The 26,022-nt window shown below is 37.5% G+C and overlaps 1 protein-coding gene across 1 annotated transcript in view; it reads right to left on the minus strand.

Annotated features, from left to right (window-relative positions):
- Positions 1–26,022, minus strand: part of FAF1 (Fas associated factor 1) — a 499,684-nt gene that overhangs the window by 305,096 nt on the left and 168,566 nt on the right. The window contains exons 3-4 of the mRNA XM_065875930.1: positions 21,134–21,180; positions 9,127–9,335 (exon numbers count right to left, since the gene is read on the minus strand). Of these exons, the coding sequence (XP_065732002.1) occupies positions 9,127–9,335; positions 21,134–21,180 (256 nt within the window). The remainder of the gene's footprint in view (positions 1–9,126; positions 9,336–21,133; positions 21,181–26,022) is intronic.

The raw sequence follows: 26,022 nt of genomic DNA on the forward strand, positions 1-26,022 counted from the left end.
CGCCAAGACACATATTAATCAAACTGTCAAAAATTAAATAAAAAGAAAGCATATTAAAAGCAGCAAGGGAAAAACAACAAATAACACACAAGGGAATCCCCATAAGGTTAACAGCTGATCTCTCAGCAGAAACCCTACAAGCCAGAAGGGAGTGGCAGGACATACTGAAAGTGATGAAGGAGAATAGCCTGAAACCAAGACTACTCTACCCAGCAAGGATCTCATTCACATTTGATGGAGAAATTAAAACCTTTACAGACAAGCAAAAGCTGAGAGAGTTCAGCACCACCAAACCAGCTTTACAACAAATGCTAAAGGAACTTCTCTAGACACGAAACACAAGAGAAGGAAATGACCTATAGTAGCGAACCCAAAACAATATAGAAAATGGAAATAGGAACATACATATCAATAATTACCTTAAATGTAAATGAACTAAATGCTCCCACCAAAAGACACAGATTGGCTGAATGGATACAAAAACAAGACCCTTATATATGCTGTCTACAAGAGACCCACTTCAGAACTAGAGACACATACAGACTGAAAGTAAGGGGATGGAAAAAGATATTCCATGCAAATGGAAACCAAAAGAAAGCTGGAGTAGCAATTCTCATATCAGACAAAATAGACTTTAAAATAAGGACTATTAAAAGGGACAAAGAAGGACACTACATAATGATCAAGGGATCGATCCAAGAAGAAGATATAACAATTGTAAATATTTATGCACCCAACATAGGAGCACCTCAATACATAAGGCAAATACTAACAACCATAAAAGGGGAGATCAACAGTAACACATTCATAGTAGGGGACTTTAACACCCCACTTTCACCCATGGACAGATCATCCAAAATGAAAATAAATAAGGAAACACAAGCTTTAAATGATACATTAAACAAGATGGACTTAATTGATATTTATAGGACACTCCATCCAAAAACAACAGAATACACATTTTTCTCAAGTGCTCATGGAACATTCTCCAGGATAGATCATATCTTGGGTCACAAATCAAGCCTTGGTAAATTTAAGAAAACTGAAATTGTATCAAGTATCTTTTCCGACCACAACGCCATGAGACTAGATATCAATTACAGGAAAAGATCTGTAAAAAATACAAACACATGGAGGCTAAACAATACACTACTTAATAATGAAGTGATCACTGAAGAAATCAAAGAGGAAATAAAAAAATACCTAGAAACAAATGACAATGGAGACACAACGACCCAAAACCTATGGGATGCAGCAAAAGCAGTTCTAAGGGGGAAGTTTATAGCAATACAAGCCCACCTTAAGAAACAGGAAACATCTCGAATAAACAACCTAACCTTGCACCTCAAGCAATTAGAGAAAGAAGAACAAAAAAACCCCAAAGCTAGCAGAAGGAAAGAAATCATAAAAATCAGATCAGAAATAAATGAAAAAGAAATGAAGGAAACGATAGCAAAGATCAATAAAACTAAAAGCTGGTTCTTTGAGAAGATAAACAAAATAGATAAACCACTAGCCAGACTCATCAAGAAAAAAAGGGAGAAGACTCAAATCAATAGAATTAGAAATGAAAAAGGAGAAGTAACAACTGACACTGCAGAAATAAAAAAAATCATGAGAGATTACTACAAGCAACTCTATGCCAATAAAATGGACAATCTGGAAGAAATGGACAAATTCTTAGAAATGCACAACCTGCCAAGACTGAATCAGGAAGAAATAGAAAATATGAACAGACCAATCACAAGCACTGAAATTGAAACTGTGATTAAAAACCTTCCAACAAACAAAAGCCCAGGACCAGATGGCTTCACAGGTGAATTCTATCAAACGTTTAGAGAAGAGCTAACACCTATCCTTCTCAAACTCTTCCAAAATATAGCAGAGGGAGGAACACTCCAAAATTCCTTCTACGAAGCCACCATCACCTTGATACCAAACCCAGACAAGGATGTCACAAAGAAAGAAAACTACAGGCCAATATCACTGATGAACATAGATGCAAAAATCCTCAACAAAATACTAGCAAACAGAATCCAACAGCACATTAAAAGGATCATACACCATGATCAAGTGGGGTTTATTCCAGGAATGCAAGGATTCTTCAATATACGCAAATCTATCAATGTGATAAACCATATTAACAAATTGAAGGAGAAAAACCATATGATCATCTCAATAGATGCAGAGAAAGCTTTCGACAAAATTCAACACCCATTTATGATAAAAACCCTCCAGAAAGTAGGCATAGAGGGAACTTTCCTAAACATAATAAAAGCCATATATGACAAGCCCACAGCAAACATCATCCTCAATGGTGAAAAACTGAAAGCATTTCCACTAAGATCAGGAACAAGACAAGGTTGCCCACTCTCACCACTCTTATTCAACATAGTTTTGGAAGTTTTAGCCACAGCAATCAGAGAAGAAAAGGAAATAAAAGGAATCCAAATCGGAAAAGAAGAAGTAAAGCTGTCACTGTTTGCAGATGACATGATACTATACATAGAGAATCCTAAAGATGCTACCAGAAAACTACTAGAGCTAATCAATGAATTTGGTAAAGTAGCAGGATACAAAATTAATGCACAGAAATCTCTGGCATTCCTATATACTAATGATGAAAAATCTGAAAGTGAAATCAAGAAAACACTCCCATTTACCATTGCAACAAAAAGAATAAAATATCTAGGAATAAACCTACCTAAGGATACGAAAGACCTGTATGCAGAAAATTATAAGACACTGATGAAAGAAATTAAAGATGATACAAATAGATGGAGAGATATACCATGTTCTTGGATGGGAAGAATCAACATTGTGAAAATGACTCTACTACCCAAAGCAATCTACAGATTCAATGCAATCCCTATCAAACTACCACTGGCATTTTTCACAGAACTAGAACAAAAAATTTCGCAATTTGTATGGAAACACAAAAGACCCCGAATAGCCAAAGCAATCTTGAGAATGAAAAAAGGAGCTGGAGGAATAAGGCTCCCTGACTTCAGACTATATTACAAAGCAACAGTAATCAAGACAGTATGGTACTGGCACAAAAACAGAAAGATAGATCAGTGGAACAGGATAGAAAGCCCAGAGATAAACCCACGCACATATGGACACCTTATCTTTGATAAAGGAGGCAGGAATGTACAGTGGAGAAAGGACAGCCTCTTCAATAAATGGTGCTGGGAAAACTGGACAGGTACATGTAAAAGTATGAGATTAGATCACTCCCTAACACCATACACAAAAATAAGCTCAAAATGGATTAAAGACCTAAATGTAAGGCCAGAAACTATCAAACTCTTAGAAGAAAACATAGGAAGAACACTCTATGACATAATTCACAGCAAGATCCTTTCTGACCCACCTCCTAGAGTAATGGAAATAAAAATAAAAATAAACAAATGGGACCTAATGAAACTTCAAAGCTTTTGCACAGCAAAGGAAACCATAACCAAGACCAAAAGACAACCCTCAGAATGGGAGAAAACATTTGCAAATGAAGGAACTGACAAAGGATTAATCTCCAAAATTTACAAGCAGCTCATGCAGCTCAATAACAAAAAAACAAACAACCCCATCCAAAAATGGGCAGAAGACCTAAATAGACATTTCTCCAAAGAAGATATACAGAATGCCAACAAACACATGAAAGAATGCTCAACATCATTAATCATTAGAGAAATGTAAATCAAAACTACAATGAGATATCATCTCACCCCAGTCAGAATGGCCATCATCAAAAAATCAAGAAACAATAAATGCTGGAGAGGGTGTGGAGAAAAGGGGACACTCTTGCACTGCTGGTGGGAATGTGAATTGGTTCAGCCACTGTGGAGAACAGTATGGAGGTTCCTTAAAAAACTACAAATAGAATTACCATATGACCCAGCAATCCCACTACTTGGCATATACCCTGCGAAAACCAAAATTCAAAGAGAGTCATGTACCAAAATGTTCATTGCAGCTCTATTTACAATAGCCAGGACATGGAAACAACCTAAGCGCCCATCATCGGATGAATGGATAAAGAAGATGTGGCACATATACACAATGGAATATTACTCAGCCTTAAAAAGAAATGAAATTGAGCTATTTGTAATGAGATGGATAGACCTAGAATCTGTCATACAGAGTGAAGTAAGTCAGAAAGAAAAAGACAAATACCGTATGCTAACACATATATATGGAATTTAAGGGAAAAAAATGTCATGAAGAACCTAGGGGTAAGATAGGAATAAAGACGCAGACCTACTGGAGAACGGACTTAAGGATATGGGGAGGGGGAAGGGTGAGTTTTGACAGGGCGAGAGAGAGTCATGGACATATACACACTAACAAACGTAGTAAGGTAGATAGCTGGGGGGAAGCAGCCGCAAGGCACAGGGATATTAGCTCGGTGCTTTGTGACAGCCTGGAAGGGTGGGATGGGGAGAGTGGGAGGGAGGGAGATGCAAGAGGGAAGACATATGGGAACATATGTATATGTATAGCTGATTCACTTTGTTGTAAAGCAGAAACTAACACACCATTGTAAAGCAATTATACCCCAATAAAGATGTTTAAAAAAAAAAAAAAAAAAAAAACAAAAAAAAAACAAACTTATGGTTACCAAAGGGGAAACATAGGGGGTTGGGAAGGATAAATCAGAAGCCTGGGATGAACACACACATACACTACTACATATAAGATAGATAACCAACAAGGACCTACTGTATAGCACAGGGAATTCTATTCAATATTCTGTGATAACCTATATGAGAAAAGGATCTAAAAAAGCATGAATATATGTACATGTATAACTGAATCAATATTCTGCGATAACCTATATGAGAAAAGAATCTAAAAAAGCATGAATATATGTACATGTATAACTGAATCACTTTGCTGTACACCTGAAACTTACACAACATTGTAAATCAACTATACTGCAATAAAATAAAACAACACACACACACCAAAAATAAGAATTGAAAGCAGTGTCTCAAGAGATACTTGCAATCCCACGTTCACTGTAGCATTATTCACAATAGCCAAGAGGTGGAAACAACCTAAATGTCCATCAACAGATGAACGGATAAAGAAAACGTGGTGTATACATACAATGGAATATTATTCAGCTTTTAAAAAGAAAGGAAATCCTGTAATATGCTACAGCATGGATGAGCCTTTCACTTATCATATGAAGTGAAATAAGCCAGAAAGACAAATGTTGCATGATTCCACTTATATAAGGTATTTAAAGTAGTCAAACTCATAGATGCAGAAAGCAGAATGATGACTGCCAGGGGGCTTGCAGGAGGGGAAAATGGGAAGTTGCTGTTCAGTGGATATAGAGTTTCACTTACTCAAGATGAAACAGTTCTAGAGATCCACTGTACAACAATGTACCCATAGTTAATAAAACTATACTGTATATATCTCATTTTTAAAATAAAAAGGAATGTATAGGGGAATATTTGGGGGCATGGGGATGGGCACAGGGAGAAGGGACTAGACTAGGGGAGGAATCCAGGCAAAAAAAGAAACAAGTACAAAGGCCCTGAGCTAATAACCTATTCAAGGAACTGAAAGAGGTCCGTTACAACTCAGGCATGGTGAGTAAGAAGGAGAGTGATAATGGATGAAAACTAGAAATGCAGCAGGGTCTGGTCGAGCAGTACTTACAGGTCATGTTAAAAGATTTGAATTTTATCCCCAAAACAATGGAAAGTTTCTAAATGGTTTTAAGTAAGGGAATAACAATCTGATTCATGTTTGGGAATGATCACTCTTTTAACAGACTTGCTTTTCTCTGTAATGCAGCGGTCCCCAACCTTTTTGGCACTAGGGACTGGTTTCGTGGAAGACAGTTTTTCCACAGATGGGGTGGGGGGATGGTTTCAGGATGATTCAAGCACATTACATTTATTGTGCACTTTATTTCTATTATTATTACATTGTAATATATAATGAAGTAATTATACAACTCACCATAATGCAGAATCAGTGGGAGCCCTGAGCTTGTTTTCCTGCAACTAGATGGTCCCATCTGGGGGTGACGGGAGACAGTGACACCCAAAGTGTGCTGCTTATGTCCAGTCTACTCCATAATCTCGTTTTGGCTGCTGTCACTGCAGAAAACCCTGCTTCACAAAGATAGGGTGTTGGAAATGGAAGCAGCCTTTTCAGTGCTTTTTGTGGCAATCTCAGGATATTCCGCCTTAGCTTTCATCCAGAACATATGGAGATTTGAAGTTGTCTCAAACATACTTTTAAGGCTACCGTCATTTGTGATCTCAACCAGTTGATCCTCTTCTAGCACGGACAAAGTCGACTCACCTGGCTTATTCACAAATGGGTCACAGATCCATTCCTTCCCAGTTCAGTCTTCTGTGGTTGGGAAGTAATGCTCAAACTCTTTTGAAAGCTGAGATAGGTGATCACGCACCAGCTGGGAGAAAGAAGGCCCTGGCTCAGTCTCTTTCAAAATCTCTGCTAATGTTTGAAACATGTCAAAAATCCCAATGTTCACTTGTTGCCCCCATAATTCCAGTTGGGCTTTGAATGCAGCCACTTTATCTGCCGACTTGAACACAGTTGTCGTTCTCCCCTGAAGTGACAGACTGAGTTCGTTGAGCAGGTTAAATATGTCACACAAGTAAGCAAGTTTTGCGACCCATTCTGTGACACTGAAATGTGCTGCCAGTGGTGACCATTTTTCTAAAAGAAATCTCTGGAGTGGTTCTCATAACTCAAAAACTCTGGCCAGTGATCTACCTTTAGAAAGCCATCTCACTTCTGTGTGTAAGAGAAGACGTGTGTGCTCTGCATCCTCCTCCTCACAGAGCTGCGTGAACAGATGTGAGTTAAGGGCATGTACTTTAAATATGGCTGATAATTTTAATCACATCCTGCAAAACGCTCTTAAGTTCAGGTGACATTTTTCAGCTAGCCTGCATTTCTCTACGGATGATACAGGGCGTAGACTTACATCTGAGAAACGACCTCTTTGACCCGAGTTGAGAAACCAGAAAGCCGTCCAGTCATGGCAGCTGCTCCGTCCATGCATATACCAACACAAAATGACCCATTCAGTTTTCTTGATATGTAATAATTCAAAGACTTGAATAGTTCTGCAGCTGTAGTGTTGGCTGGCAACAAAAGTGCACATAACATACCCTCATGCACATCCTCCTGAAAAATATATCGCACAAAAACAAGCACTGTTGCCTTGTTGTCAACATCAGTAGACTCGTCAACCAGGGCTGCGTACCACGGTGACTCATTAATCCTCTAACAATTATGCCTCAATATCCTCTGCTATTTCATCAATTCATCTAGATATGGTGCTAGCTGAAAGAGGAACACGTGCCACCTTCTGAACTGCAGCCTCTCCTAAAAGTTCACACCAAATGTCCTGAGCAGCAGGCAGGATCAACTCTTCACCAATAGCAAAAGGCTTCTTAGCTTTAGCAATGCAGTTAGCCACTAAGAATGATGCTCTCAGTGCAGACACATTCGATGAAGTGGTGGCCTTCAATAATTACTTCTATTCTTGTGTTCACATTTTTTTCTTTTGAAAAACTCCAAAGGCTTGTCTTTAATGTAGGGTGCTTGGTCTCCATGTGGCAAAGCAGTTTTGAAGGCTTCACAGCTGCATTGGATAACCGGTTGCCACATATTATACAAAGCGGGGTTGGAGAATGTCAATCACCTGTTGCAATGAACCTGTAATTTAAGTAGGACTCTTGGTATTTTCTTTTAAATGCAGCTTTCTTTTGTTGGCAGCCTTAGACTCTTCTGCTGTCTCATCATTGGGTCTCTCCCCCTTTTCAAAGAAGCTCTCCAGTGACGTTTGTTTTTTACTCATTTTGGCTAGGGTTAGCTTGTGGGCTTACCAAAACTTTTGAGACAAGTGCACAGAGTGGGAAAGAGGCGCGGATAGAAGTGGTAAATAAAATAATGGGCGGGCCACTCATGGACTAAAATAAGTGTCGGATTCTGACTTAAAGCCTGCCACCGGATGCAGCTAACAATGAAGTACATCAACTCACTTGCCACTATAAAGCCTTGCTTAATTTTCACTTGCCACTCACTGACAGGGTTTTGATATGAGTCTGGAAGCAACTGATTTATTACGGTCTCTGTGCAGTCAAACCTCTCTTCTAATGATAATCTGTATTTGGAGCTGCTCCCCAGTGCTAGCATCACTGCCTCAGCTCCACCTCAGATCATCAGGCATTAGATTCTCATAAGGAGTGCGCAACCTAGATCCCTCGCATGCGCCGTTCACAGTATGGTCTGTGCTCCTATGAGAATCTAATGCCACTGGTGATCTCACAGGAGGTGGAGCTCAGGAGGTAATGCAAGCGATGGGGAGCGGCTATAAATACAGGTGAAGCTTTGCTCGCTTGCCCGCCGCTCACCTCCTGCTGTGCATCTCAGTTCCTAACAGGCCACAGACTGGTACCTCAATTAATAAAATTAAATAAAATTAGGAAAGGATCTCCCCAAAAAGGAACAAAGGCAAAATTTCAGAAACATCTAAAATTTAGATATAAGGCAAAACCGTATTAAAATAGAAATTAATACAATTTCTAGTTCTGCAACAAACATGGATCAAATAATCTGAATCAAACATGAATTCAACATAGTTTCTCTACAGAATTTTGGTAAAGTTTGTCTGAAAATGGCAGGCATACACTATGAGTCTCCTTTGAGAGAACAGTACTACACCATTTATTTAGCTGGCAGGGAGAAGAAGTGATGGAAATGTCTTATTTCTGATTTCTCATTAATCATAGTATTAAAAATGAAGGAGCTCCAGCTATAAAGTCTGATATCAATATACTTAATAATTCTGGTATTTTTTTAAGCTCTGAGATGTTTGATTTGTATCTGCCCTAAAACAGCTTCATATATCATTCTGCATATGTGGAACAAAAAAAAAATTACTCTCAAACTTACCTCAATCTGAAGACAGTATTTAAAATTAGAACACAATAATCTGTATGAAACAATATCAATTTGTTTTTATTTCCTTCTTGTCAGCAGTCAACTCAAAACAAAAGAATATAAACTGAATGTTTACCTAATGAATTATTTGTGGAGGCTATATGGTAGGAAAAACCTTACCAACGGTACAGCTGTCTTCAAGTACCACATCAACATTTCTGTCTCTGTACTCAACCCTGAAGTCCAGCATCCGAGGTTGCCTTTCTACAATTTGCCTAGATGGCATTACAGGTCGAAATGCTGAAGAAGAGGGAGCAGGAGCAGGAGCTGGAGCTGGGTGACTTGCTGGATCAAATGCAGGTCCTGATATAGGCTCACCCCCATAGTCACTGAAATATTGACATAAAAGAAGGATTATCATCAACCAAATAACTACAGATTACCACTAAGGACCCACTCCATACAGTAAGTCCCATACATACAAACCTTCAAGTTGCGAACTTTCAAAGATGCGAAAGTATTATAAACCTATTACAGCACAATACTATATGGCCGATTGTGTTAGCTGGGTACCTAGGCTAACTTTGTTGAACTTACGAACAAACTGGACTTACGAAAGCACTCTCGAAACAGAACTCATTTGTATAGAGGGGACTTAACTGTACTTGGCTTGTGTTGTTCTTCATATCAAATTTACCTACCTGTGCATCATGGACTAAGTAAGTTCTAATTCTTCCATAAAATCTCTCCCAATGACTGAAAGCCACATTACTCTCCCTCCCATCCTTGCCTTTCTATGTCTGTTAGCAGTATCACACATATCTCATTTAACTAGACTTTTGCCTTATGCTGTTATGATGCTGATAAAACATCATTTTAAACTCTGTGAATTACCAACAGTATCTTCTTAATCCACTCGCATTTACTTACCGAATCATTAATTGATTCATTAACTCTACTTTCCACAAAAACTATTCTGAAACTTAACCATCCTTAAACCTCCATTCTCCCTCTCACTCCTCAGTCTTAAAATATTTTTCCTACTTTGCAGAGAAAACAGATGCCATCAAGAAGAAATTCCCTTATCCTTCTAACATCAAATCCACAAACTAACCTGCATATGCACTCTCTTTCTCTAAATAGAGAAGACATCGTTCTATCTACGCATCTACTCATTAGCTTTACATTATGGATTATCCCTTTCCCTTCCATTATCTTCAACATCTCCTTCTCTTCTGGATTCTTCTCAGAAACATTTAAACATGGTTGAATCTCTCCCTTCTTAAAGAATAAAAATGAAATTGTGGCTCTGTCCACTTAATAGCTGTCTCATTTGTAAAACAGGAAAATTAAGTATATTTGTAAGGATTAGATCAAATAATATGTATGAAAAGCTTAGCACAATGCCTAGTACTTAGTAAGATCCCAAACCTCAAACCCAGTATAGCCAAAGTTTAAATCATTAATGTTTCCCCAAGCCTGATTTTCCCATTTATTCCACATATTAGCTACCCAAGCTAGAAACCTCTGGCATTATCCTTGCCCTCTTTTTCTCTCTCAACTCCCACATCTAACTAGTCCTTTCAGTTTTACCTCCTAAATATCTTTTAGATAAGTCATCTACCTTTCCCCTCCGAAGCTGCCACCCTAGTCCAAGCCAGTCACCTCTTACACAGATTAATGCAATAGCCTAACTAATCTCTCCATACATACCCTTACCCCCCTGCATTTCATCCCATACCACCGCTAGAGTGAAATTAAAGACAAATGTCTTCATATCATTTTCTTCTATACTCCCCTTTGCTCTTCATATAAATGGTCAAAGCGGCGTACAAGGCCCTATATGATCTGAATCCTATCTACCTTCCCATCTTCATCTTGTGCTATGCTATCTCCATCTCTCTATGCTAATAGCCAGAACAGCTTTTTGTTTTTTGTCTTACCTTGATCCTTCCTAGTTCATGAGGTAACATAAAAATTATTCCTTCTGAGAATATTCTTTCCTTCCCATCCCATCCCCAAATTCCATCTTTCTTCTAGCTAATTATATTTATCTTTCATATCTCAGATTAAGTATTTTTCAACTCAGAGCATGTTTTACTACCTCAGACTAGTTCTAACATCTCACTACTATCAATAATTATGAAGTTCACATTTGTGTTTTTAATGGCTGTATCATTTGCTGAGTTCAAGATTTTATACATAGAAGATATACAAATATTTGACAAACTAATGAGTAGAGAAATAATTATGAAGAATTTGGATTTTTTTTTCTCTGACTTAAGTTATCATATATATATTGTCACTGTTTTTCCCCCCTCAGTAGGAAAAGTAGGGAGGGAGGAAACATAAGAAATGCTCCCATTAAATATCATTATTGTGTAATTTTTCTCTACCACCAGAACTACAAGCTCAGTTCTAAAATATCTTTCTTCTCACCCTGAATTTAAAGAAAAATAATGTGTTGGGGGCCCGAATAGGAACAACAACAAAAATGACCAAAAACTTGCCAAGTTAAGCATTGCTTATACAATTAAGAAGGAGAGAAGGAGAGGAGAGAATATTTATATTTACTTCACACTGTTGCTTTGATCAGTGTTTATCAAATTATAGATTACATAATTGACTGAGTTGTGGTAAGTCTTTTAAAGAACACAATCAGAATAAGATTAAGAATAGAAAAGGATAGGATAGAATAGGATAGAAATTATTAGTATATTTCACTAAATAGTTAGGACCAAGTATTATTTCATAAAACTTTTGATTCTGGGACATATTTGTAATATGTGTATTTTGGAATGCAAATATTTCTCATTGTAGGTCTTGTCAAAAAAGTTTGAAAGTGACTAGCTTAGATCTCACCAGAGTTCAGACACTCTAATCACTGATCCAAAGACAAAAACCTATCCATTCTCCCAGTTGTCAGAGTCAAGGAAAGTAATGTGGGAAGGAAAACATGAGAACAGAGAAAATGTCCAAAGCAGGAAGAATGTCACTGTTTGGAAGCCAAAGTGAGCTTCTAGGCATCTATGAACAGAATCTGTGCAATAATACTTCACATATCTAAATGTTGTCACAACTTCTCAGAACCTAAGAAAAACAGCTAATTAGCAGTTTGGTCACTGACATTGTTTTCTTAACTCCAAATTCATCCTTCTATAGTCTATTCTGTAATGCAGGGGCTAGGATTCTGCAAAATTATATTTTTCCTTTGGCATATGGTTTCCTGATAGACCTTTGTCAAATAGAGGATACTAGGTAGAGATTAGTAGTTAGGAGGAGGGGAGGAAAGACTTCCTTCTTCCTGTTTGCATGCATTTCAATCAGCATCACCCTACAGCTTTCAGTCTCCTGCTTTTTTCAGCACTCTTATAACCAGCTTCTTGTCATTCCCTCTGAGATATCACTAATGGCTGGACAGTATACATTCCACAGAGGTCTGATCTTCAGCTTCAAAGAGCTCCTCTGAGTTTCAAAGTTCTGTTAATCCCTTTGTTCCCTAGACCTTCAAGCAGTAACTTCCTGAAGCAGTTATTGTATCTAGGTTACTTCAGTTTTACATTTTTGCTCTTTTAGTCTTCCACACCTGTGTAACCAATCCTACATTAAATTCCCTCTGTTAAAAATACCCTAGTGTGGTTTCATTTTCTTGATAATGGAGGTGCCCCAGGAAACAAAGGATTCAGGAACTGGCTTGCTTATGGCCTTGACCTTCAATGCACTGCTGAACTCCTTGCCAATGGAAAATGGGATACTAGTGATCCAAGCCATGCACTGGCATAATGATTAATTATCATTATTGAAACAAGTGCCGAAGGGAACCAAATGACTATCTGACCTGACCATTATGGTGGTAATAATCACAAGGACTATGAGCAGGCTGCTTCTGACTCTAAAGGAGAGCTTACAGAATAAAATGACACACTTGGGGTTTTTAAATTTCAGTTCAATTCATAATAAGAAAGTTACAGAGTTTCTGAAGTGGCACTTTAAAAAGAGCTTCTTATTTCTTGTAACCACAGGTATGATCTTCCTAAGAATTGGACTCAAAATTTAATTTTGCAGCTTGCATATTTACAGTGAAAGTTGAATATACATACTTTCTAAGTCACTTTTGTGAAAGTTAAGGCACTGTTGTGGAAGGAGTGAGAACCTAAGATGTGAAATGGGGATACCCGAGCGGATTCAGGTGAATGTCGGAATCCTGAACCCCTGGAGTCTCTCTGAGCCTCTTCTGTAAGCAGAAACAGCTCCTCCTCCCATGACTGAGATTAGCTTCTTGCTTAAAAACTATGAATACTCTTATCTGAGACAGTTGCCTTGAAGGGGGATGTCTATTCTCAAAACCTACCTCCACCATTCCTTATTACCTATAAAATCAGATGTAGGCATGTTCCAAGAAAATAAGTACAATGTCTTAACTGAGAAAAGACAACTTATATCCAAAAGTAATTATAATATTTTGATAAATTATATCAGCAAAAACCTAGGGAATAGTTATAGAAATGAATTTTAAGTGAGTTTGACCAAAAGAGTTTGAATAGGGCCAAATATAATATATTTGCTTAAGCAGTTGTAAGTACTTCTAATAGTTTCCTTGTCAACTGAATGAAACTTGAATCCCAAAGGAGTCTACATTTAATGAGGAGGAAATGCCCAAACTTTCCTGGCAAAATGTAGAAGAAATCCGGATGCTTAGAAAAATATGAATGCTAAAGTGGATTAACCATGTACAACCTGAATATACTATACACATCCTCCTACTACATAATCCATGAGGTCCCAGAGAACACTGCACTAAAGCACTGAAAAATACATTAGTGAGGGAATCTACATCCTTGAAAAACTCTGTAGTGGCTGTCTTCTGTGGGTTGGGAATAACATGGGGAGATGACATCACTGAAAAAGACTCCCTAATAGGCATGATGAGATCCCAGAGTGCATAGGTCAAATGGCAGAGTTTAACAAGAAAAAGGAGGGAGCAATGATGTTACGGACAGCATGGACAAAATGTGGCAACCAGAAGATTTCAACCTGCAGAGACCTTTAGTAGTGCTTTATTGAACGTGGCACTTCTAAGAAACAAAATGAAAAGTCAGTTGACTAAAATATTACTTGATCTATAAACAACAGAAACCTAGATCTGGCAGCCTAGATCCTAACTTCCATAACTATAATGGAGGGTCACAGTCACTCCCAGTTGCCAAACACAAAGTTCTTGGTCCCCCAAAGACAATGCAACAGAGCCACATGTGTATTGTAAATTTTCCTCTAAGAATTCCCCTAAGAGACCTGTAGCCATTTACTAGGGGTTTGTGTACTGAAAAAAGGAAAATATCTAGATCTTTAGAGGATTACTAGATGCTAACTCCAATACTAATTCCTGGGGATACAAAAATGGAAGTTATGGTGGTAAATGAGGCTTTGGCCTAAATCCAATCATACAGTGTTCATTCAATCTATTCAACCTACCCTGTAGTTTTTTCCCCAGATCCCGATAGCTCATATTGACTTCCTAATTCATGGAATTAGGGTTATTATGTAGGAGGAGACAACAGGAAGCAACTAAACTTGCACAGACTTTTTCTTTCCTCTATTTTAATTTTCAAGCACCATGACAAGCATTTTGCTTCCTCTCAGCAGGGTAAACAATATACCTTCACTATATTTTCCTGAAGATTATAACAACTCTCTTGCTCTTTGACATAATAATCTAGCCTGGATAGATCTTGATAACCCAGGTATTCCACAAAACATTATAGTGATGACAATGTAGATTGGTCCTGAAGAGCAAAAGCAGCAAGTACTTGGATGCTTTGCTAAGATACATACATGCTAGAGATTAGGAGATGCACACCACAAAAATGCAGAGGGCTTCACCTTGGTGAAGTTTTGGGGTCCAGGGGTCAGAAGCATATTATGGTACATGGCTGGCTGCTGCACCTTGTACTTCTCATCAGTGCATAAGAGATATCTAAGCTAACTGAGAAAGAAAAAAATTTGCACTGGGAAAGGAAAAAATGGTTATATATAATATGCTGGTACCAACCAAAAACAGACTGCTGAAACATTACAATCCCAATCAAAGATATCCCTGAAAGACAGTAGTGGAAGAAAAGCCTCCCAGTGGGGAGAACTTAAGGTTGTACCACAGGGTGACCACTTCATTTAGAAGGAGAAATAACCTGAGATACAAATCTACACTGAATCACGGGCAATAGTTAATGGGTTGCCCAGCTGATCAGAACTTGGAAAGAATAAAAAGAAAACTGGCTGACACAGAAGTCTGGGGAAGAGGACTGGAAATGGATCGTTTAGAATGAACACAAAATGTGAATATATGTCATGGGGCGACTGCTATCTACAAGCTATCCACTTAAAAAAAAAAAGGCTCTCAATATGGATAAGATGACATTGTTCTGTTGATGTCAGTTAGCTTATTCCCTTACTACCCCAGGACCGCTCAATGCATTAATGTACAATGTGGCCATGTCAGTAGGGACAGAGGTTAGGCATAGGCACAACAGCATCAACTTACCCTCACCAAGTCTGAATCTGGCTAAGGAAACTACTGAGTGCCTAAACTGCAAACAACAGAGACCAATATGGAGCCCTCAATACGGCCCCATTCCTCAGGGGTCTGGTAATGGATCATTTCTATAATGGAGGGGGCAGTGATCTGTTCTTACCTAAAAAGACAATTTTCTGAATATGAAATTGACTCACCTGACAGCAATGCTTCTGCCAGCACCACCATTCATGGATTTAGGGAATGCCTTATTGGTCTATGGCTTCCCACACAGCACTGGTTCTAACCAAGGAACTCATTTCACAGTAAGAGAAGTGCAGCACTGGTATCACTGGTGTACACCATTACCCAGAAGCAGCTAGCTTGACTGAATAGTGTAATGGTGAAGATAGTTATGCCACAGGTTGGGAGAGAATATCCTCAAAGCTTGGGACTCCACCTTAAAGGATGTGGTATATTCTTTATATCAATGACCAAAACACAGTGATATATCTCACATTGCCAGGAAAAAAAATGAGTATGGGAATTAAGTCGTGGTAAGAGTTCCCCTTATTATGCCTAATAACTTACCAAATTTTTGCTTCCTGCAACTTTGGGCTCTGATGGTTCAGAAATCACAGGATGTAATGTTTCCACAGTACTTCCACTGTATTAGAATTTGAGAATGCCACTTGGCCATTTTATACTCCTCATGCTACTGAATCAACTAGCAAAGGAGGAGGTACTAGCTGGTCTCAATTACCAAGGAAAAAAACCAGGTTGCTGCTATGCAATGGACTATTTTCTAGGGTATGTCCAAAATTAAGAGTTAATGGGGGGCTTCCCTGGTGGCGCAGTGGTTGAGAGTCCGCCTGCCGATGCAGGGGACATGGGTTTGTGCCCCGGTCCGGGAAGATCCCACATGCCGAGAAGATCCCACATGCCGCGGAGCGGCTGGGCCCGTGAACCATGGCCGCTGAGCCTGCGCGTCCGGAGCCCATGCTCCGCAATGGGAGAGGCCACAGCGGTGAGAGGCCCGCGTACCGCAAAAAAAAAAAAAAAGAGTTAATGGGAAACTACAACCAATTTTTTAAAAAGGATAAGTCCACTGAGGATTCTAACTCTTCAAGAATGAATGTTTGAGATGTCCCACGAAGTAGAGAACCTTGACTATCTGAGGCACTGGCAGAGGGAATATAGAATAAATAGTGGAAGAAACTGGTAAATATCAACCATGGCTTTATGATCAGTAACAGAAACAAGGACAGTAACAGCACACGTGTACGCACACAGACACAGACAAGATTCTATTCTTACAGTTTACACACTGATCCTATCAACATTACCCTAGAAGTAACAACACCGTAACAATGACACCCACTTTGTTTCAGCATCAACCACTGAAGTTAGCTTCTATTTTCTTTCAATACTTCGAAAAAAGCCTCTGCATCCTGTCAGAAATACCAGTATCAGCTGAGCAGGACTTCTTTCTCATGTGTCTGGGGCCAAGTTCCTAAGGCCCTTCCTCTGAGCTCCAAAGTTCTGCTAACTTCAACCTCTCCCAAGCTCTTTCCTTTTTTCCTCCAGTACCAGGAGTAACCTTGTTCCCTTTGATGGTCAATAGAGGCCTCTTCTGGGCAGGTCTGCCCTAGAGCAGGCTTCCTGGAGTGGGTACCATGGATCTGCCCCATACAGTCCCGGCTCTGCCCACCCTTCTCAGCTTTAAGTCTCCTCCTGCCCTAGGCTCCCTTCCTCATCGACCAGCAGAACCCACCCCCATGCGGGCCTGATGGTCCAGTTGTTTCCTGCAGTCATTATTGCTCTTTCAACCTACTATATATCTGTGTAACTCATTCCCTATATGAAATCCCATCTTTTGTGAAAGAGGTGCTAGTGTGGTGCTTTTTTTCCCTTTACCAAACCCTAACTCTAGAGGATAGTTTAATATTTCTAATCAGAGCACACTCTTTGGTATGTTTCTTAGCCAGAAAGAGGATTTTTTTTAAAGCTATCTCTTGAAATTTTTCTTATTAGCTATAATTACTCTATTTCGAGATCAGCAAAAATAATGAATTTACATTAGTTTTTTTTACTAGCAATCAAAAAAAAAAAAGAGAGAGAGAGAAAAGAGATTACCAGTTAATGAATGATCTTGTCAGTTGTGACTAATGTTCAGTGATATCCAAAGAGTGCAAAGGCATCCAAAACTATTAACTCAAAAAAAACTTTTTAAGATTTTTCATCTATGAAGACTACCATCCTATAATTTGACCTTCTCACTATTCTTTTTAAGTTAATAATTTAAAGGAAAGAAAAAAAAAAGACACTGGGTGGTAAGGCAAACTCTATGGAGAAATGTATTTTAGATCTAAACTTCAACTAAAGGAGCGTTTTTATCCTTGCTCAACTTTCCTCTACAAACCACACAGATTCTTGGAAGACAGTGAACAAAGCAAAGTAAACAGAAACCCTGCACTTGTTTATTTCAATTTTTAAAAGTCCATCCCATGGTAAAACCTCTAGGTGCAAAAAACATGTGTCTTAAAGATAAATTTGTCTCTAGAAAAAGATCAGATTTTTTAAACGGGTATCTGAAAAGACAATAAATAAAGACTAACTGGCCAAAATGGACATTTTCTAAATCAGAAAACCTCAGCACTTATATATTCTGAAAGCTATTATAATAATGCTCAAGATTTGAAAACAAACCTGTCTTCGCTAGGTTTCCTCAATGAATTAAACAATAGACAAATATACAGTATATCTGTCTGGATCACAAAATAAATGAGTTGATAAATACCACCCACTTAGTCAATGAGTAAAATTACACTATTAATTCATAAAATTTTTATAAAACATAGCATCTACTCTCTACTAATACAAGTAATTCATTAGTGCTCCTTTCTAACAACAGCTTTCTCCAAAAATAATTTTTTAAAAGGCTCTGGACAATATCCTGAATAAATAAAATATTACAACAAGATGTAGTAAATATACATGTACATACTTGATGTTTGTTTATGACTAAATGAATGGTTTAGATTATGACTGCATATTTTTACACTTTATAAATATGCTATATTAGCAATGTATTGTCTAGTGAAATAAGCCTTCGAAGATGAGACGGAAGACTTGCTTACTGACTCATCAACATCATGCTGTATCATCTGAGCCAAGTCACTTCATGCCTTGTTCTCTCTACCTGTAAAATGCCTTTACTTGCTTATTACAAATAATAACTGTTAAAACAAAGCTGTGGAAGAGATGTTACATACGCATATTAAATTTCAACTTCTTTACCCAAAGGAAAAAATCTTAAAAGTTGTGACATGCCTGGGTTACTGACCTTGAAGAGGACAGAGTGATATAAAAGAAAGAGCATGGTTTTTAAAATGAGAAAATCCAGACTTCACCAACTACTATATTTGTGGCCTTCAGTGAATCTATAAATTCTCTAATCTTGAATTTCCTCATCTATGAAATATGAGCATTTATTTCTTAAGGGTTTTAATGGGCATTAATAAAGAAAACTATATCAAATACCTAGCACAGTGCCTTAAGTATTTTAAAAAGTTAGTTTCTTTGCCTTGAACTTATGGGCATGTTAAAAAAACAAATTCCCACTTTTGAATTCACATAAACATCTGATTTCAAGAAAAGCTATAAAGTGCAGAGATTAGGTTCTTCTCCCTCCAAAAATAATTCATATTAAAAAAAAAAACACCTCTTTTTGGTAGCTCTTTTCTCTGCTAAGGTATAAACTGACAAATTAAGAGTTAGCTGTTTTCACATACTATAATCAACTTACCACAAATATCAAACACACAAAACAAAGATCCTTTTAAACTGCCTACATATACCATTCCTAGCATTGTGTCTTCCACTTTCAGTGTTAAATCTATGAGAAAGTACAAAGAGCCCTCTTTCCTTTCCTCTGGTCAGTAGACATACAAGAGTAATTTTCAGTTCTGTCAAATCCACAGTGATTTCAAAACTAAAGAACAAAGTTAGGAAGGAAAAAGTTGAAAACTATTACTTTCTTTTGTGGACATATGATTCATTCCTTTAACAAGCAAACAAAACAAACAAAAACCCACTCTGATGAAAGTTAAACCCCAAATATCATAGTAACCTTATTAGAAATCAATTCCGTACTGCATCTCTAGCTATAAAATATATTAACCAGAAAGTATCTTCTGTGACAGGAGAAATGGGATGTTTCCAGGGATGAGGGAATTTCTACAGTTCACCCATAGCAAATACTATTAATTGTAAGATATATCCAATTATGTACTCAGAACGTAGCAGCTGAATCCACAAGGGTTTAGCAAGCAAAAATTTTGGCACAAAAAGTGGAATAACATTTACTCAAGAATAAAACTGGAGCCATATTTAGCAGTCTAAAACCTTCTAAACCAAGGAAAAAAATAATCTTGAAGGAAGTTTCTGTAATCATCTGGTTTGCTTTCTAGACAAGGGCTTCAATAGGATTGAATGTTTCTGAACCAAAAAAAAAAAAGAAACCCGAACAAACCAACACAGAAAAATTACTTGGTACAGACTGGAAATCAGCCACATTTACTCTGGATGAAATTCTGGCAGTTTTCAAAAAAGAAAAAGTGGAGAACAGGTCTGTTTATCATTGCTTTCACCTAAAAACCATTAATCACTAAGGGTGGTATAGGTACCAAAGAGAATTTTTCTTCCTTTCTAAATATACACTGTTTCCTATACAGTACAGCACATTTTGCAGTTCATGGTAAATTTTTTGATGTTTTTGCAACAGCACTTTTCGTCCTTTCCAAAACAACCTCATTCGTAGTCTGCTGTTTCTGTTTGCCTCATCTGCACTTAGCAGATCATGCTTCAGTGACTTAGAAATCCCAGCCACCAAAATTCAAGCCAAAGGGGGGGACGGCAGGGGGGGGCATATCAAGTAATTAAACCACACTTGTAAGGGAGAATGGTTTTTACCTCCTATGACTTTATAATGTGCTCTTTTAATCCAGAACCAGTCTCCAATTTTAAGAAAAGTTATGAATTTATTTTTAATTTAAGGAATTATTTTGTAACTACTATAGTTCTCTTGGCATCATCTTCCAATTTTACCTTCTGGCAATGACACAAAACCAGGAAGACTATTCCACATGTTAACACTGTATACTTCAGGTAAAACAGCTCAGTGCTCTGGGAAGTTTCATTATTAAGGACTTACTCAAATTGTTGCAAATTAACATAAATTTAATTTAGAAACCAAAGGGAGAAAAAAAAAGAATTAGTAAGGTTGGAGATAAAAGCCTGTATAGTTAGATGATAACCATGCTCTGGAGTTACTGAGGCATGTCTCATTTTCTCACTACTAACAGTTTAAAGGATTCAGTTCCTTCCATCTTATGGATTAGAAGATGACCTTGAAAAGTTTCCTTAAAAATAAAATAAAATCACATTTAAAAGTGATATCACCCAATCTGAAATAACATTATACAGTTAGACACTGGAGACTTTAGGAAATTAATATGACTAATAAAAATGTCTGAAAGAAGAATAACTGTATTAATGAACTTATACATCAAATATCATCACAAAGTGCTCTATCAAAAAGTAAAACCAAAAAAATTAACAACTGTCTTTTTTGCTTTGCTAAATTCTCATTTTACTACTAAGTACCTTACAACATACCTTCTCAGAATGCCATTTTCCTGGGGTATTACACCATTGATAGCTGCCTGCAAACAAAAAACAGAGAAGACATTTAAAGAAACAGAAAAATGCTCAGGGGTGGAGTGGAGTGGGGTGGAAAACACTGTAAAGGAAAATAAGTATACTCTGAAAATTTAAACAAAATAATAAGTGTTTCCTTAGTGATAAAAAATATTCTCCATTAAATGTTTTTCTCCCTCTCTATAATAAAACTGTGTTTTAGATAATTTAAAAAACATACATTTGGCATCTAATATCCCCAAACCTTGAGTCATAAAAATCTTAATTCCACAGTCCTCATTCAAGCAAAACACCCACAAAACCAATGTTTAAGGGTGTTAAAACAAGTAAAATCAGTACCTTAAAGTAATCTTTTAACATTATTTCCTTCCTCAGATTGAGAGGAGCAAGATATAAAATCACAAATGAAAAATGCCAATAAGAATTTTTAAATTAGCTCAGGAATTAAATTCATTGTGTTGTGTTACAATCATTCTTAAAGAAAAGAATACTTAGAAGGAAAAAAAATGTATCAAAAGGTCTTTGATAAACACAGGACAATTACATCAGGTTACAAAAGGAGCAGGAGCATCCCTGGGGGAGTCTCCTTATATAAAACATTCCTGAAATTGGTCACTAAGCTAACAAGTCACCAATTACCTAGAACATAGGTAAACACATTTGCCATGATTTGGACATTTTTGAAGGCTACTAAGCAAACAGGCTGTTACATCCTGGATTGTGGGTATGTCATTACAGGGTAATAGAGAAGATTCTCTGGAGGAAAAAAATGACTCTTCCAACTTTGCCTTTGCATCATAACAACTTCTTCCCTCCCCCTTCCCATCCACATCAAAATGGGAGGAGGGGGGAAGCTAACACTTGGATGTTTTATCAGCTGTGTGGAGATCAACTGCAAAAAGGAGTTTGTGTATTTCGTGAAACATTAACTTAAATATATGCCAGAGGTAGGTCAAGTTTACAAAGTTATACTGTTGAATGGAAACAACATAGAGTGTAAGACACTTGCTATGAATTTTGAAAGTTTTAACGCTCCACTGGCAAAAATCAAAGAAATCCACAGATTATTAAAGACAGTGGATACCATAGAACCCTGACAACTCTGGAGGCTCATAAATCCTTAGAGTCAAGGAAATGCTAAAATCAGTTTTCAAAGCCACAAATTCAATAGAAGCATCCCTGCCTGGTGCCAGGTCAATTATCCCTTTTCTGTTGACAGCAATGGTTCCACATACAAATATCTTCTTTGTTAAAAAATAGAAAATGGTCAGAGAATATTCTATGATGTTGGAAAAGAAACAAAACACCAGCGTTTGGAAAAATTTTGTTCAAATTTTCACTAGGGAATGCCAAGGTATAATGGAAAGAACACTAAGAATTTATAAAGTCCAAAATTTGAATCTAGATTCTCCCATTTATTACTTTGATGACCTTAGTATATATTCTATACTCATTGAACCTCCCTGAGCCTCAGTTTTCTCATCTGTATGAGTAAATACTACATTTTCAGCCAAAATGGCCCTGCCTTTTTGTTCCTTAAAGGCATCAAGTTTTTTGTTTATTTCTTAGGGCCTTTTAAGATACTATATCTACATGGAATGCCCTTTTCCCTATTCTTTGTCTGGCTGAATCTCAATCATCATAATTGATGTTTTTGTTAGATACACTTTTTCCAAAAATTCTTCTCCGATCAACACCCCCCCCAATAGGTTTACTCTCACAAAGAACCCTGTACTTTTTCTTCATAGCAATTGATAATTACTTATTTGGTGATTATTTGTTTTATGTCTGTCTTTCTCACTAGACTGTAGGCTCCATGATGGAAGAGATGATAACAATTTTGTTCACCACTTTATTCCCGCTGCCTGGCACAATGCCAGCACATAAAAGGCACTCAATAATCATTTGCTAAATGAGTGATGCTAGAGGAGTACAAAGAAAAGCAGCACAGTGAAGACTCGCTTAAGGCTCACAGAAAGCTTCCTGGATGAAATAATGTCTCAACTAAGACTGAAGGGTAAATGAAAAGTAGCAAGATGGGGAAGGGCACAATACTATTCAGAAGGTACCATGACACACCTCCACTTTCTTTTTTAAATATTTATTTATTTATTTAGGCTGTGCCATGTCTTAGTTGCGGCATGCAGACTCTTAGTTCTGGACTCCTTAGTTGCAGCACGTGCACTCTTAGTTGTGGCATGCATGCAGGATCTAGTTCCCCGACCAGGGCTCGAACCCGGGCCCCCCCGCATTGGGAGCACATAGTCTTACCCACTGGACCACCAGGGAAGTCCCCACGCCTTCACTTTCAACCCTTTTCCTCTTCTAAGATCTTATATTATTTTAAATAATGTATTTGCTTTTGGATAGAATGTTAATCCCTGACCTCAACCTTATGTACATAATAAACTCTGTACATAAATAAGTAAAATGTAATTCAGAATGAAGATACAATAAAAGTATGATTTGCTAAAGAAATATAGGATAGGGAGAGTGCTTTTTGACTGTGAGGATTAAAGAAAGTTTCAGAAAAGGGACAGCATTTGATATGGACACTGAATAATGGGTAGATGTAGAAGCAAAGGAAAATTTCAGATGAATTCAACTTTGAACAATGTTAACTTTGAGGTAATAGTAGGATATCATTTGTTCACTTCACAAATATGTACTGCAGTTGACCCTTTTGACCCTTGAACTACACAGGTTTGAACCGCACACAGGTCCACTAATACTCGGTTTGTTGTTGTTGTTTTCAATAAATACATTTGACAGTACTACACAATCCACAGTTAGCTAAATCCGAAGATGCAGAACCACTCGGAGACTTGAGCTTGAGCATCTGTGGATTTTGGTTTCCCCAGGGGCACCTGGAAGAGATCCCTCATGGATACCGAGGAATGACTGTAATCGCCAACTATGTACCAGATATACTAGCGGACATAACATAGCATGTCTTCTAGCATGGAAAAAAATCCATTCAACAATTAATTTTACTATGAGAAGTTCAGGTAATATCCAAAAGGAGACAAAAAAGTAATTTTAAAAATCAGAGCTAGATTAAGTAAAACACCTGCTTATTTGAAGCCCTAGGAATACTTTAATTCCCTCCCTCCTTTACTCTCTGGTGAAGAAAAGTGAGACAAAGAATCTTGGGGAATTCATATATGTAAAAAAAAGAGAAGAGAAAGCTAAAAGCAAAACAAAACAACAAAAATGGAAGGGTTAGGGCTTCCCTGGTGGCACAGTGGTTGAGAATCTGCCTGCCAATGCAGGGGACACGGGTTTGAGCCCTGGTCTGGGAAGATCCCACATGCCGCGGAGCAACTGGGCCCGTGAGCCACAATTACTGAGCCTGCGCGTGCGATGAAGAGTGGCCTCCGCTTGTCACAACTAGAGAAAGTCCTTGCACAGAAATGAAGACCCAACACAGCCATAAATAAATAAATTAATTAATTTTAAAAAAAAAATTAAAAAAAAAAAAAAATGGAAGGGTTAGATAGGAGGGGAAGGACCAGGAATATGTCACAGAGAGGCAATGAAAGTACTATAAGGAGGGATTAGACAAAATAAAAAATGTGAAAATAGTCTAATATAATGAGGCCTAAGAAGAGACTGTTAGACATATTTGAAAACAGTTTTAGCAAAAACTGTATCATAAAAGGCTAAGAAATACAAGGGAAATAAGAAAGTAAGTAAAACTGATCCTTGAAACAATATGAAAAGTATAAAGATAGGACCTGCAAGAAGAATGGCTACGATAAGTTTTTGTTTGCCTTTTTTTTTTTTTTTTAAAGAATAGTGATTTCTTGAGTTCAAAGAGAATTCATGGAAAGGGAAACAATAAAGACTCAAGAAATAAAGGGTAAAATTAAAAGTTTGGTTCAACAAACTTACCAAAGGCCTATTCATTGCCAGGCACCATGCTAGACTTTGGGTATGCCTGGTACCTGATCTAGGGCTCAGGAGAGCACAGATAGAGGGGATACCTTTAGAAAAGAGATTAGATTTAGAAAAACCTAGATTATAGACTAGAAATGATACTGATCACATAAGAACCACGTATCATTTGCTAAATGTAAATAATCCCATTGCTAATTTGTTTTTGTTTTCTTGTTTTTCTTTTTTGGCTAGGAAGATATTATATCTCTCATTCTATAAACAGGAATATAATAATAGGGCATGATTAAACATTTGGCCAAAGAACCAGAGAATAAACACAATATTTCTATTTCTGGGACCGACTCAAACACACTACCGTGGATCTTCAGCAGACTGCAACATAGTTAAAAAACAGTATCTTGCCTTGACCTAGTTTATGGTAGTATGAAAATCCATTTTGGTATAACTATTATTGCTTTTATGCTAATTATGTCCATGACATTTTTAATCAGTTAATTTACCACAATTAGAATCCCAGCCTCTAAGTTCTCTTTAGCAAAACTTGACAACACCCTCTGAATCGTCATTTCTCAGAGTCCACTGGAAGACATGTGAGGTATGTTTAAAGTGTAGAGGAAGTCAAGGTCAGAGGTGGCTGTAAGAAATATTCTTATCTTCAGCCTTAACAGAAGGAGAAAACCATGACACTCATGGTGGGCTTCAGACCTTTTGGGGGAAGGGAAATGGCAAACTGGTAGATTATAAAACTACAGCATCCTAAATAAATAAATAAAATTTGAAAACTACAGCATCTAATATAAATCATCCCCTACGCATATAGAAAATCTTGGCTTTGGTCTTTTTATATTTTTAAACAAATGACCCCTGAAGAAAATGCCAATGAGATTTCTTGAGAGGGGAGGGAGATGAGACAGGGATGTACAGACAGCATCCAAAAATATCAATGA

The sequence above is a fragment of the Phocoena phocoena genome, chromosome 1 (assembly GCF_963924675.1).
Source record: "Phocoena phocoena chromosome 1, mPhoPho1.1, whole genome shotgun sequence".
Classification (NCBI taxonomy): Eukaryota; Metazoa; Chordata; class Mammalia; order Artiodactyla; family Phocoenidae; genus Phocoena; species Phocoena phocoena.